Source organism: Brassica napus, chromosome A6 (assembly GCF_020379485.1).
Source record: "Brassica napus cultivar Da-Ae chromosome A6, Da-Ae, whole genome shotgun sequence".
NCBI classification, from domain to species: domain Eukaryota; kingdom Viridiplantae; phylum Streptophyta; class Magnoliopsida; order Brassicales; family Brassicaceae; genus Brassica; species Brassica napus.
In genome coordinates, this window is record NC_063439.1 from 22,584,104 (window position 1) to 22,599,417 (window position 15,314).

Consider the following 15,314-nt stretch of genomic DNA (forward strand, 5'->3'; position numbering starts at 1 on the left):
TTCTTTATTAATATTCATCGAGAGAGCCAATATATAATCATTGTGCATATAGCATTTGTATCAGAAACGGTGGTGGTACGTGATCAGTTAAATTAATATTTACTCCCTAAGCTCACACCGACGCGATTTTATAGAGAAACGTTACATATTAATTACGCCCCACGGAAAAATACAAGGGGATAACGGTGCCCTTCAATTCATGCACCAAAGTTCACAATTAAATCCTCCCTCAAACTTTAACTAAATATCATGTTTAGCTTATATAAATAATAGCCTTGTTACACAAATAGAGAGGTTTACTTGGTTAGAGGCAGATATGTAACAAATCAAAAAAACACAAAATCGTGTGAAAAATGAACAATATAGCCGTAAGGATTAAAGGTTAAAAACTATTAAAACCAAGAAAGGAGTTCTAAATGAAGGTGGAAATGTGGTAAAATCCCAAAGATTGGGCTCATACGCAAATAAAACTAAAACAAAGGTCCTTCTTACAAAACCAAAGAGAAATAGAGTTGAGTGGACGATAGCACCGTAGCGTCTGGGGGTGTTTGTTTTGTAATGGCGTAACATGTGCATCGGATTTATAAATCGCCCCACCACTTTCTTTCTCGTTCTCTCTCATCCATATAGTTTCAAATCGATTATACAATAAGACAGTTATCATTATCATTGTGTTTTTTACCCATAAATTATGGCATTTCCTTGGTTAGTCAAAGAGTTTTGGATTTATTTTGGCCTACAATAATTAAAATTTTCCAATAGAGATCTGTTTTCATGTGAAGGATATTTTGAGGTAGAGAAAATAATGTGCCACTCTTTGACAAAATAGGGTTAGTCTGTATTAATTTGACATCCTTGGTTACTTCAGAATCAATCAAAACAATGATAGTATGTTTGAAATCTTAAAGAATGTTTTCAAAAATATAAATGAGTTAACGGCGTTACATGATTACCAATTCCGTAATTATCGCTCATGATTCTGTAGTGCTTCTTGAGAATCATTAAGATAGATAGACAGGTAGGTGTGAAGGAAAAAAGTCATCTACATCCAACGCGTGATTTAGAAAATAATACCATCAAATTAAAGTAATTAAGCCTACTTATCTTATATGGTTTCATGTTATTTTTTTATGTTTTCAAGTATGAACCAACATATAGTAAACAAAAAGATGGTCTTCCTGTCTTAATACTTTGTGCCAAAAAATATGATTATTAATTTATAACTTTTGATTTTTTTTTTTTTTGAAACACAATTTATAACTTTTGATTAATATAAGCAATTAATTAAGAAAAACCAAGGTAATGAGATTCCAAACGTGAATCCAGCCATTAAATGTTTTCTTGTACTATTTTTTTTTTAAAATCAGTCTTCTTCACTGACTTCTCCACTCTTCTGTTCTGTTCTGCTCTGTCTCTTTCTTCTTCTTACTCTCTATAAGCTGAAACGGAGATCTGCTCTTTCACTAACACATGCAAGTTCTTGCATTTGTCTGAACTTCTTTTTTTGCTACTATAAGCATTTGCAACTATTGTAAAGAAAGAGTAAGAGACATGAGGAACCTTTTCTTGTTAGGGGTTGTTGTGGTAACAGGACTGGTTCTAGGGACTGAGGCAAATGAGTATCTAGAGTTCAATGTCACTGAACTAGATCGCATTGAGGAATTAGAGTATGGTTTCTCCAAATCTAGCTCCAACTTCAACCCATTAATGGTTGGCCTCACACTTATCAGAGGAGCTGGTGCCAAAGGAGCTGGTATTCTCTCTCTCTGCTTTACTTCAATTCATTTTGTTTATCATATATTTAGTCCAATGGCATTCTCAGATTTAATCAGAGTTTCCTTTTTTTTAATCAGAGTTTTATATTACATAAATTAAATACAGATGCACTCATGTATCTAAGATAGTTAAATTTGACAGTAACTTGGTTTCTGATCTTTGAACGTAAGAGACACATTGTGTATGTGCATCTGAGAAACATAAAGTTGCAAACAGAAGAGTGTTTTGAACCTATGATCTGAAATCTTTGTTTGTGTGTGTATAAATACAGTATGTTTGGATGGAACATTGCCTGGATATCACTTACATCGTGGACATGGATCCGGAGCAAATAGCTGGCTTATTCAACTAGAGGTTAGCAAACTAAATATTTTGTTTGTACATTTAGATAAACTTTTGTCCTTTTTTAGTTTCAAAAAGTTTGATGTGTGTGTGTTGGAAATTGAAAATGTGTGGAAAAAGGGAGGAGGATGGTGTGACAACATAAGGAACTGTGTATACCGAAAGAAGAGTCGTCGTGGTTCCTCTAACTATATGGAGAAACAGATTCAGTTTACAGGAATACTTAGCGATAAAGCTCAACAAAATCCAGGTCTCTTTCTATTTTTTTTTTGTCTTCAGTGAAGAAAGAACTAGCACTATTTGTTTTTTTCTAACCTTATTTTTTGGTAATGTTCATTCAGATTTTTTCAACTGGAATAGAGTCAAGCTCCGTTACTGCGATGGTGGTTCCTTTAGTGGTGATAGTCAGAACAAGGTTTCTTTCAAGAAACATTGAACTTTGTCTTAGAGAGATCAGTACATTTCATTTTTAACATTTAAAATCTTTTTTTTTTTGCAGGCTGCACGGCTTCAGTTTAGAGGGGAACGGATATGGAGAGCAGCAATGGACGATTTGAAAGCAAAGGGAATGCGATATGCCAAACAGGTACGTTTTCACCTTGTACATCCTTTGCTCCTCTATAGTCTTTACATTGATCAAACATTCTTGTTACTACTCTTCAGGCACTTCTATCCGGATGCTCTGCTGGTGGTTTAGCAGTGATCTTACGATGTGATGAATTCAGAAACTTGTTTCCAGGATCTACCAGAATCAAGTGCTTAAGCGATGCTGGCTTGTTCTTAGACACGTAAGTTACTTCTCATTAGTCTTTTATTCTTCTCCACAAAGTCAGCTTTGTATCCTTATTAAACCGTTTGTTTTTTTTCTGTGGTTAAAAGACCTGATGTGTCCGGTGGCCACACCATCAGGAAGTTATATAACGGCGTTGTGCAGTTGCAGGGAGTGAGGAACAATCTGCCGCATATGTGCACAAATCATCTCAATCCAACTTCTGTATACTCTTCCTCCTTTAGTCTAATCACTTCTCTTATTGTATTATAAGCTCAAACTCATAAACTATTGAATTATTTGATATGTGACAGTGTTTCTTCCCTCAAAACTTGATCAGTCAGATGAAAACTCCTCTTTTTATTGTCAATGCAGCGTATGATATTTGGCAGGTAACGTTTCTTTTTCTTCATCTTCAAGATTGAAACTCATATGTTTAATGCTAACTTAGACTGATTTGTTTTTAAACAGATTCAAAGCAGTATAGCTCCAACAAGTGCAGACCCTCATGGGTATTGGCATGAATGCAGATTAAACCATGGAAGATGCAATGCAGCACAGCTCCGGTTCTTGCAAGGTTCTAATCATTTAAAAAAAAATACATATCTTCTTTTAAATGGAAATGAAATGACCTGACCAGCCTTATTTTGTACTTTAACAACAGGGTTTAGAAATCAAATGTTGAGAGCCGTAACAGGATTCTCAAAGTCAAGAAAGAATGGTTTGTTTATAAACTCATGTTTTGCTCATTGCCAAACCGAAAGGCAAGACACTTGGTTCGCTGATGATTCTCCTGTTATCCACAAAAAGGTTTGCAGCACTTCATGGGCTCTTACATGTTCACTACGTTTTTTTTTTTGTAATAATAATAGAATTGATAAACGTTTTTTGAAACTGCGTGTAGGCGGTGGCGATAGCGGTTGGAGATTGGTATTTTGATAGAGCAGAAGTGAAGCTGATAGATTGTCCGTACCCGTGTGATAGGAGCTGCCACAATCTTGTCTTCAGATGAATGTATGAATTAATGATCTTCTAATTTTTTTTCCATATAAACGAAGTTAAAGTGAAAAGAAAAAAGTTTCATTTCTTTTATATTTCTTCTTGAGTTGTATCCTTTTCTACGTACCAATTCTTCATTGGAAAAAAAAAGTTTTCCTCTTTTCTTAACTAGATTGAAATATTATGAAGGATTTTCCTGTTACATCAATGGTTCTGATTAGGCAATGGGGTTTTGGTTAGAATAGGCATGTGGTTTCGGTTAGCAAGGCCGGTTCCAGATACATGCGGGAGAAACATTTGTATCAGCCCACTAATTTTTGTATAATATTATACATTGGTCGCATCGCCTCCAAATTATCGATTTTTTATTAAGATTAACATGGTTCTATTAATCTTAGATCCGGACATTAAAATGAAGTTTTGATTTAGTTTCCGGTAAATTTAAGTTCTATCGAAATACTGACAAAAAAAAGTTCTATCGAAATAAACGAAACAAAATGTTGGTTACATTTGGTTTTGGTTAGTTGAGTTTTTATAATTTGTTGTCCAATGAACTGGGGTTTTTGGTTTTATGTTTCAAATTTGGATATTGGCTGGTTAGTTCGATTTTCTGCTTGAATCCCCTCTATAGTAATCTTTGAGCATTACGACATGTTTTCATAGCCACGTGTTATCATGAGAATGATTCTTAGAATTGTTAGAAAAATAAGTTGGTCTATACAAACATATACTATATTTTTTATTAAATTAACTATTAGATTAATTAATATTATACAAAAAAATATTTTATTTCCTTAAATAAAAGTTACATAATTACATAATATAGTTAACATATATATGATAATTAATGATTATGAATAATACATATTTAATCAAAAAAATTTCTAACCTTTTTCTTTTTTGTTTAATTTTATACTATTAAAAAAATTAAACAATCACATTAAGCATATAATAAAAACAATTAGATTTTTTCTTATATGTTATATTTTGAACTTTAAAAAACGACTATAAATTATTAAAAATGGTAAAAGTTCCACATAAAATATTTGTGATAAATGGTTTAACTTTTCTTTTTGTTCAAGCAAGATAAAAAGGATCATACATCATAGGGGTAGGCGTTCGGATACACGTTCCAGTTTGTATCAGATATTTTAGTATAAAAGTATAGAACCCGTTCGGGTATTTATACACTTCGATTCGGGTTCAGATATTTTATGTTCGGGTTCATATATTTTGGGTCGGGTTCAGATATTTAAATTTTGAAGAAAAAATAAATAAATTATTCATTGTCTAAGTTTTTTATATTTAAAATTTATTTTAACTTAATTTTTTTTTAAAAAAAATTCAAAATATTAAACTATTAATAGGTTTGGAAATAAAACTTTAAGAACTAGAAAGACACTAATTTAGTTGTTATTTTAAAATTTTAGATGCAACTTTTGTTAATGCAAGAAACAAGAACTTGATATGTATTTTAAGTGAGTAGCAAATGATTTTGTCAATAATTATATGTACATTATCTAATTTTGAGCAATAAGAATCATTAGTATAAATATTTTGAATAAAATGAGAGAAATAAACTAGAAATATAGAGTTAAAAATACTTATGTTTGGTTGTCTTCGGATATCCATTCGGGTTCGGATATTACCCGTTCGGATTTAGATATTACCCAACTGGTGAAATAAGTAATTTGTTTTGTTGTTCTAATTAAATGATTTTTAGACCGAGCTGGTGAATATATACTAGATAGACATTTATATTTCGAGTATGCACTTATATTCTATAATAGCTTGATATATTAGATTTGAACACTAGCCTGTTAATATAGTTTGCCAGTGATTGTTTTTCAAAATTTTGATTTTTAGATATGTATATGGAGTAAAACTAATTTTTACAGATGTTCATTTTTTTTAATTGACACTTATGTAATTCATTGAATTCATTTAAGAAGTTAAAAAAAAAACTTAACTCATATCAATGAAACAAAGACGAGAACGAAAGCACAATTCTATAGAGGTAGAAAATGAAATCAGTTATCGAGAGTCAGCAGTAAACTAATCGGGAGAAGAAAACCTAATTTCCTTTCATCATTATACAATCAATGTTGCCTATTTGGTTTTGGTGATATGTGTGAGCCGCAAAAGTTAATTTTGCTTTTGTACATATGAAGTCTTAAAAAAAATTAAAATGAGATGTAATACGTTAACTCTTCAACAACAATGATATATTTAAGAGACCAACATTTGTATTCATCATTTTATAATCGATAAAGATTGTAGCGTTGCAAAATGTTAAAATCATTTCATAAACAAATATTATTATAAGAACTAACTCCGCGCATGCACGCGGATTATCATTCAGTTATTTAGTATAACTCAGTATGATATGTATAGAAGAAAAAAACTAAAATTAGATTATACAACCGGCAACCAAATTAGTTTTGTGAAGTTACTAATCAATTCACAACCTACAATTGAACCAAAAACTTCAATTTAGTTCAGAAAACTCACAAGGGTTTATAACCACAATTCTGACCCAAGTGGGTTAGACAAAAATGCGAAGGTCAAACACCATATAAACAATTTTTCCATATATAATGCCCTATACTTAGAAGGAGCTAAACGGATAAAAGGACATCATCCTAGCTCGGGTTCACCATAAACATTTCAAAAATCTCATATTCCGCTAGTTGACATACATTTTTGGAAATCGTTCAACAAGTTTGATCAACTCAAAGATAAATTTTGGTTATTCTACTGCAACCAACAGAATACGTAGAACTTTATGTTACTAAGTATTTAGAAAGAAAAAATTAGCTGGATGGCCCTGGATCATTGATCATTTTTTCTCAGGATATGTTTGTGTCAATCATTTTATTATACATGGAATAGTAATCTCACGTTTTAAATATTAAGTTCTCTTGACTGGTTGATAATGCAACTTTATAGTATTGCCTTGACAACCCCCCCCCCCCCCCCCCCCCACTCACATCGTTGTCTTTATGAATAAGCTAGTTTTTTTCTTACGTTATCGTTATCTCCATATGAAACGACAACGATCCTTTTGGAAGATCTGATACAAAAGGACACCATACACACATATATATTATACATACAACATGCTCTTTTATTTTAAATACAAGTTGAGAAACTTAAAAAAAAACAATGACCTTTTTCTTTAAAACAAAAAACGATCGAACAAAACAATAGATCAAATGTGATACTTTGTGATTGTAATATAGATATGAAAGTTATGATTAAAGTAGGGCCTCAATTATTTTGGCTCACATGCAAATTATGAGGTGTAAGGATAAAAAATGCCTTTCTATTAGTCTTCAAAATACAAGTGATCAACTCGTAAAGGTTTTTTTTTTTTGAAAATTCTAGAGAATCCTTCGTATTTATATTCTCATTCAACAAGCAACTTTGGCCGAAATATTAAACTAGTAGTCATTCTTGGTTTTGTATAACATCGGGTTGTCTCTTTCAATATATAAATATGAAATATATAAATTACTATCAAATGATAATGTCCGCATAATATTGGTTGATATATACATTATGTAACTCTATTAACACGGTAATGAGTTTTACTCAGTGAATATATCTAAGATAATTGCTCAATATGTCGATTAAGAAAGAAATAATCATCAACGAATTAGAATTAAAAGATAGCATCATAAACTTGAAAAATTAAAGGGTCGGACCGAAAATATAGGTATCAGACAGAGAGAAGCCATATAGGCGTCTGTCCATCTAATAATAGCCGACAATATATGCAAAGTCATTTTCATCTCTTCTTTTGATTTTGGCTGACGGAAAACTATATAATTGCTCACAGAGTCACATCATTTTCATCAGGCTCGATACTCATATATCCAGTAAAGTCCATGATCATGACCATCATATCACCATATAAACGCTAAAGCATTTCAATTTATTTTTTGAATAATAAAGCATTTCAAGTTACCATGCACATATTACATTGCTCTACTAATTTTGACAAGTTAGATTGCGTTAAACTTATTTGTCCTTGACTAATAACGAAATCTTAAATCTAGATTTGTTTTTCTTTTAAAATAAAATTTGATTAACCAGTGGTGGTAGTCCAATGACATTCGAGAGAAATAAATCCAATACGGCGTACCATGGTTCAAACCCCGCTGGCCATACGGATATGGACTATTGCTTTCGGTTCATTTGAGTCCCCAAGAGAGGGTTTATCCGTGGTATGTACCTTCATCCGGGGTTAGGTATGTGTCTTTAATAGATCCGGATTTAACCTTTTTTCGTAAAAAAAAAAAATTTTGATTGCTCTACTTATCTCTTGCATGGCTTTTCCAGTTTTATCAACACTATCTCAGCAACAAGGGTCCCTTATTCTGCAACTATATGACTTTTTGTGCACCATTAAAAAAATACACCAACTCAAAAGCTGCCCTCGTGTGAATTATATTGGGATATTGTCAGAAGAGTACACACCTTCGAATTTCGTATTTCAACACCTTACAAAGACAAGGGTCATTCTTATACGCGCATGGCTTCTTTTTTTTGGGTAAATGATGATCATAAATCGATATGTAGACTAATTTGTAAACTAGTATTAATTGCTTATGACAATTTCTTAGAATTTGAGAGTTTGAGACTTGTGAAAAACCTTTAATCAGTTGCAGAAATATCAACATTTTCTTAATAAACTGATCGATGAGTGTCGATCACAGAAACAAAAATATGACTGTAATATCGGTTCTGATGAAAAATATTTTCAGTTAAATTAATTAGTTAAGATCCAAGAAACAAGAACATGCAACTTCGTCTATTCTTTCATGCACATAATGACATAAACTCTGAACTCACAGATAGGTCTTTTACATGATCTCTACTCATTTTCCTTAAACTGATGAAATATATATTACATTCTTTCAATTTTCACAAGTCAATTCAAAACTGTGGAAATCGACGTCTGAGTAGTAAAAACGATGAGTATGGGAACTGTTCACAAGCGAAGCACACATCTCTCTTAAGGAGACAACGATGGACTTCCATTCTAAGATGAATTGTCCCATTCATCACAGATTCTCGCTCATAATTGTCCCATTGGCTAAATGATCGTTTTCAAGCCAAACAACTTTACTCATATCTTTTATATATATCAACTTTAATATATATATATAGATTTTATATTAAAGTGATATATATATTAAAAAACATGACTAAGAGGTGACTATTCGGGAGGGACTATTTATAATCTTTTGTCGAGTAGACACTCCAACATTCGGATTCAATTCTTCGTAGATTGTACAATGTTTGGATTCTTGGCGAAAAGATAAATCACATTTTTTTTTACCAATTTTTTAAATATAATTGCATGAACTTCTTATAATAATTCTGAGGTATTTAATTTCCTACTTTCACAAAAAGCATATTTTAGTTCTTGTAGTGTAACTAATTTTTATTTATTTCAAGTCAGTTTCTATATTAACTTCAACTAGATCTTGACCCGCGCCCCCGCGCGGGTGTTGGATTTAACTTGCATTCAATGTAAATTTACAAATCATTGATTTTATAAAATGTCTATTTATATTTTTATGTTTTCTAAAATATATTTAGAGTAGAATATATTATATTATAATATAGATGTTTGAGAATAACTTTTTATCTGTACGTAATATTATATTTATAATTTTATAACTTGATGCGATTTGATGTAATTGTAATATTCATATATTAACCTATTGATTTTTTTTTATTTAAAAAAGATTTAATTTTTACAGTAGGTTTGTATAAATTATTATTAATTTTATGATTTTAGTTTTCTTGAAAATTGTATTGTATTAGATTAATATATACTATATATTACAGTTTGTGTTTTTATTTTCAGAAAAAAAATAACAATTCATTGTAATTAATTAGTTTAAATTTTTGATTTTAAGTGAAGGGGAAGATTTGTAAATAAGAAAGACATGGAATGGCTAAATGTGTAAATAAAAAGAAATATTTAATCTGATATCTGTGTTTCTAAATAATTCTTATTTAATCTGCTATCCAAGTTTCCAAACTACAGAATCTGTAAATGAGAAAAAATACATTGACTAAATATGTAAATAAAAAATATATTTAATTTGATATCCTTGTTTTCAAACAACTTTCATTTAATCTACTATCTAAGCTTCCAAACAGTATCAAAATGTACTTCAGTTTTAATAATATAGATACTTGTCCGTAATTTCTTGAAATACTAAATGGTCGATCCGTATATACTTGTAATAAAAATAATATAGCCAAAACTGAATATTTATTTGGTGCTCTGTTTAATAACAAAAATAGAAAGGGTCTTTCGGTTCATTTGTTCACGCATGCATCTCGTTGTCTGGAATCGCTTTTCCGAAGAAGTCTCCACTCCAGCTTAAGATCTTATTAATCTATCCTTCAAGAAAAAAACACTATCCACCTCGACCGGGACATGTTTACTTTACTTTCTAGGGTATTTATTTTATAATTCGTGAAAATAACTATTCTGAAGTAACTTTAGTATAGATGTAGATAAAAATAAGGTAAACTGTATTTAGGTCAAAGTCATGACAAGAAGAATAAAAAAGGCATTACATCTTAGCACAAAAAAAAACAAAACAAAAACAAAATACACGAGTAGAGAATTTACACAGCCAAAAAACATATAAAAATATACTTACACACATGCAGAATATTAACCAAGTAAACTCGGATCCTTGAAATGTGAATAGAAATTGAAGAAATACTGATTACACTCTTTAGCACATAACTAATCTAAAGCCTCTGATCAAACGCCATGATATTAGGTTTTTGAAGATTTTTACCGTAAAACTCCACGTCAGCATCATGTAGTAATGTCGCAGCGCTTTCATTTGGTGATGGCGATGATGATACTGATCTCCAGTAGTATTTGGCAATGTCTGGCTTCACTTCTGCTTCAAAACCAGTTTCTGAGCTTTGGTTATGTTCTGTGTAATGAAGAATCTCTGGCGCCCATGACTTCATGTCTTGATGAGGATGCTGATCTAATAATATATTATTATTATTAGTATTCATGATTTGGGTAGCTTCTTTGTAATGATTACCAAAGAAAGCACTGTAGATACTGTTGCTGTGAGATGGAACTGTGTTGTTACAGTAGCTGAGTTCCCAGTTGTTTGGAATAGGATTGAAGTTTGAAGTCATTGGTGTGGGAGATGATGACGTGGACATTGATGAGATCAAAGATACGATCTGGTCTGAAACCGTTTGGGTAGTACTCGAACTGAAGCAAAACTCAGCGTTTTGATTAGCCGTGGTCGTGGTCGCGGTCGCCGGGTACCACCAGGGACCTGGTTGGGATAAGACGACCATCGACTGATCATGCGGGTTGTTTATCGAAGCCGTTGACTTTACTACTTCCGAAGTATTTAATGACGTCAGCTTCTGATCTATGACGTTATGTTGAAGTTCGCTTATTATGGGTTTATGTGTTGTTGGATCAATGCCTTTTCTTCTCAGCTTCTTCTTAAGACAAGAGTTCCAAAAGTTTTTGATCTCGTTGTCTGTTCTTCCTGGTAACCGAGTTGCGATCTGAGACCATCTACACAATTCAAATCAGATTGAAACAATTAATATATTTCAAAATCTCTTACATTATGAATTCAAAAGCTATATAAGTAAAAGTCGCTCACCTGTTGCCTAACGCAGCATGAAGCTCAATGATCAAGCTTTCTTCCTCTTGTGAGAAAGCTCCTCTCTTTAAGTCTGGTCTCAAATAGTTTATCCACCTAAGCCTACAACTCTTTCCACATCTCTGCAAACCTAAACGATCATACCAATGCAAAAAAATATTAAATGATATATACAAATTAAACCCTTTTCAAAAAAAAAAAAATATATATATATATATATATATATATATATATACGTAGTGTGCTTTTCAAAGGTAATAAGAGATGACGGAAACCAAACCTGCGAGTTTGGGGACAGAACTCCAACAGCCATGACCATGTCTAGTTATGTAATTGAGAAGTTTCTCATCTTCTTCAGGAGACCAAAGGCCTTTTCTAAGTTTTTGCTTATAACAACAAGAATGTCTTCCCATTTGCAAACGCAAGTATGTAGCAACTGATTTATAAGAGTAATGAAGAACAATCAGCTAGATATCTTTGCAGAGAGACAGAGAGTTTTATGAACTGTGAAGGTTTCTATAAGGTTGAAGAGGAAGCAAGAAGATAAAGAAATTATTATAAACTGAGAGAAAATGTGATTGGCGACTTCTGGTGTAACACTTTTGTTTTATAATCGCTGGGTGAATTAATTGACACCTTTGATGGGACCACAATATATAGAGAAATGAAGAGATGAACTAAAAAGTAAAAACCTAGTAAAAAATTATTTGATTCCTTTACAAAATAGAAAGAAATCGTGGTTAATACTTTATAGATAAACTCATAAATTATTATTACATTTTCTGAAAAGATAGATACAAGTTGTATCATACAATATAAAGACATGTATTGGCTTAAAAAAACATAACTATCAAGAAATTTCTCTTTAATTAAAAAGGAAGCATTATCATATTTTGATTATATAAATAGTACTACCTTGTTTTATTATGGATGTGATTTATAGTTTTCCACACACATCAACATATTAAAAACTACTTCCCTTAATATATCTATATATACTTATAAATTTATTTCCCAAACCAACAAATTTATAAGTATATATAAATGAAATGTTTTAGTATATATATAACCTTATTGTTATGAATTAAGTGGAGTTATATTAGCCGAAAAACTGGACCTGTATTATTAAATTTATAAAAATATGTTTTGGGAAAACAAAAAATAAATATTATAAGTGAAGATAGTATAAACTTTGATGGTTAATTATTGCTGTTGTTCAGGGATTGAATATCCTAGTTCGAATAATCATTTGCTAAGTTTGAGGGATGATGATTTATTTTTTATACATCCGATATAAATATTAACATTTGGTTTCAAACCTACAAAAACTTGCCTAAATTTCAGAATTTTCTAGTATATAGCAGAAAAAGTAAAAAAAGAAAAGGGGAAGGCATCGGTCAACAACAGACTCATTTTCCATGAAAGCATTGTACGAATCTAAAATGATGTGTCCCCTCAAAATACGGTATTTCACTATATTTTTCTTGTTTAGCAAAGAAGTTTAATATTTTGGTACTTTTTTTTGTTTAATTATATTTTTCCTACTTTGATCTCGAAAGAGAGACCTTGATGTCCAGAGAATGCAAAAGAGTTGTTCAACTGAAGTAAGCAAAGTGATAGTGGGCAAATAGCAATAAATGTTTTCACCAATGCAATAATTATGAGATAAAAAACCAAGTCTCACATTGGTTACACATTGATTAGAGAACATTGATTAGAGAGTTAGACAAAAAATGTTTAATATATAAAGTTATGTTTAATTCTAATTAGTACGAGGTTTTTTGGGAAAGAAACTAAAAGTAAAGCCATGCAGGCTTGTCTAAGGCCAAAAGTAAACAATATCGTGTTAATCGAATAATATAGAATTGGACATAGACTGTTCAATCCCAACATTAGTATAAGAGCACCAAGTTGACAAAAAATCTGCAAGAAGACCAAAATACCTTTCGAATAGGAACAATACCCATCAAATTAGGATTGGGAGGTGTGTATGGCAGAGATCAAGTCAAAATCTTGGAAGTCAGTTGTGGGACATGAGATGAGTGTAATCCTTAGTTTGAAGGAAATAATGTGAGATAACAAACTAAGTCCCACATTGGAGAGTTAGATAAAAAATGTCTAATATGTAAAGAGATGTCTAACTCTAATTAGTACCAAGTCTTTTGGGAAGAAAACCAAAAGTAGAGCCATGCGGGCTTGTCTAAGGCCCAAAGTAGACAATATCGTACTAATCGGATAATATAGAGTTGAACATGGGCTGTTCAATCCCAACGATAATTTTGTCGCGAAATTAATTTACACAGACATTCGTTAATTTAACAGTTACCAGATGTAATTTTACAAGTTTTAGAGCATCTTTGTTGTTAGAAATGCAAAAATAAGTGTTTTAACAATCTAATATTATTATTTAATTTAAATTATTTATATAATTATTTTTAAATATTGAACTATAAGTAAATAAGTGGAATGGGGTTTATAGAACCCATCTCATTTTCTTTTCTGTTTTTTTTTTTAAAATAATTTATTCTAGTGATGAGATCTATTTACATATTATCAGTGAAGTTACTTGTGAATACTTAAATTAGGAGGCTGATCTAACGTGTAAATAAAAAAGCTAAAAGTTTAATTTTAAGCATGTTTCTACACGAGAACAACATTACGTGTTTAGAAACGTATATTATGATAACAGATGCATCTCATTATTATCGTATTATAGGAAAGAGAAATGTTTTTAATAAATAAATCATGATTGGCTCAACACATAGATATTATATGTATAAAGCTACTAGCTTAAGCCGAGTCTCAATAAAATTTAAAATCATCAGCATAATTGAAGGATGTCATTACAACGAAAAAAAACAGTCAATCCCTTGCATATCCAACCTGTCTACTTGTACATATTTGTTCTAGCAAGAAGAAATCGTGTAGTTTACCACTATCTAATCATAACATGACAATCATTTCAATTGAAATGTATATCATTTACATATTTTAAACAAATATTTTTATTTATTTGTTAAACATTAAGTTTCTTTAGTAATCGAAGTTATCTTACAGAAAGTTATTAAAATCCTGACGTTTTGTTGGTTTTCCCACACATTTATATAGCGGAAGGATTAGCAAAAAAAGTAGATTATTGTGATACCTCTTGATAATTATAGTTGCATAAGTAGATCATTTTTACATAATCATTGAAAACTAGACAAAAATGTAGGAGAAGTAGACGAAGTACGGATTAATATATCCACATAAAGTATACTATATTACTATATGAGCTTATCAAAACACTTAATGCACTGAAAGTATATATGGGGTATATCTTTAATGTTTGTGTGCATAGTCGCGGTGATGTTTTGTATACTATTTTTTTTGGTAAACGATGTTTTGTATAGTTTCTTATGGAAAATGGAAATACAAAAGAATCGCCGCCTTCCAAATGATCTTCCAAATGATTGAGCATTTAAAATTTTCAAGTGGGAGAGAGGTTGACATTGACTTTGGTTCTATCTTCGAGAAGCCATGTTCATGAGAGTAGGATTTGCATGCTTCTTTCGAGGTCCTAGAGGAATATTATTAGACATGAAAGTATGGACAAAGAGGTGAAAGAACAACAGCTATAAAAAACAAGAAGAAGACAAAATAAAGAAAGATTAAAAAAAGGATAATTTTAGGTCAAATGTTTGGCCGTTGAGTAGCTAGCCGTATGATCCAACAGTTTTGCTATAGCGGTCAGATAGCGCCAT

At 31.2% G+C, this 15,314-nt stretch overlaps 2 protein-coding genes across 2 annotated transcripts; one reads left to right on the top strand and one right to left on the bottom strand.

Annotated features, from left to right (window-relative positions):
- The first annotated feature begins 897 nt into the window (after positions 1–897).
- LOC106348585 (pectin acetylesterase 10) lies at positions 898–4,049 on the top strand. Its single transcript, XM_013788347.3, has 11 exons — positions 898–1,753; positions 2,048–2,130; positions 2,239–2,368; positions 2,460–2,533; positions 2,618–2,704; positions 2,782–2,906; positions 2,998–3,112; positions 3,202–3,279; positions 3,359–3,464; positions 3,552–3,697; positions 3,792–4,049. Exons 1-11 carry the CDS (start codon positions 1,552–1,554, stop codon positions 3,897–3,899), a joined length of 1,254 nt encoding a protein of 417 aa, XP_013643801.1. The 5' UTR covers positions 898–1,551; the 3' UTR covers positions 3,900–4,049.
- Positions 4,050–10,426: 6,377 nt separating this feature from the next.
- Positions 10,427–12,270, bottom strand: LOC106350655 (transcription factor MYB86-like). Its single transcript, XM_048735153.1, has 3 exons — positions 11,852–12,270; positions 11,572–11,701; positions 10,427–11,480 (listed from the first exon to the last, which is right to left on the bottom strand). The coding sequence occupies exons 1-3, from the start codon at positions 11,982–11,984 to the stop codon at positions 10,673–10,675; spliced, it is 1,071 nt and encodes a 356-aa protein (XP_048591110.1). The 5' UTR covers positions 11,985–12,270; the 3' UTR covers positions 10,427–10,672.
- Between the last annotated feature and the right edge of the window lie 3,044 nt (positions 12,271–15,314).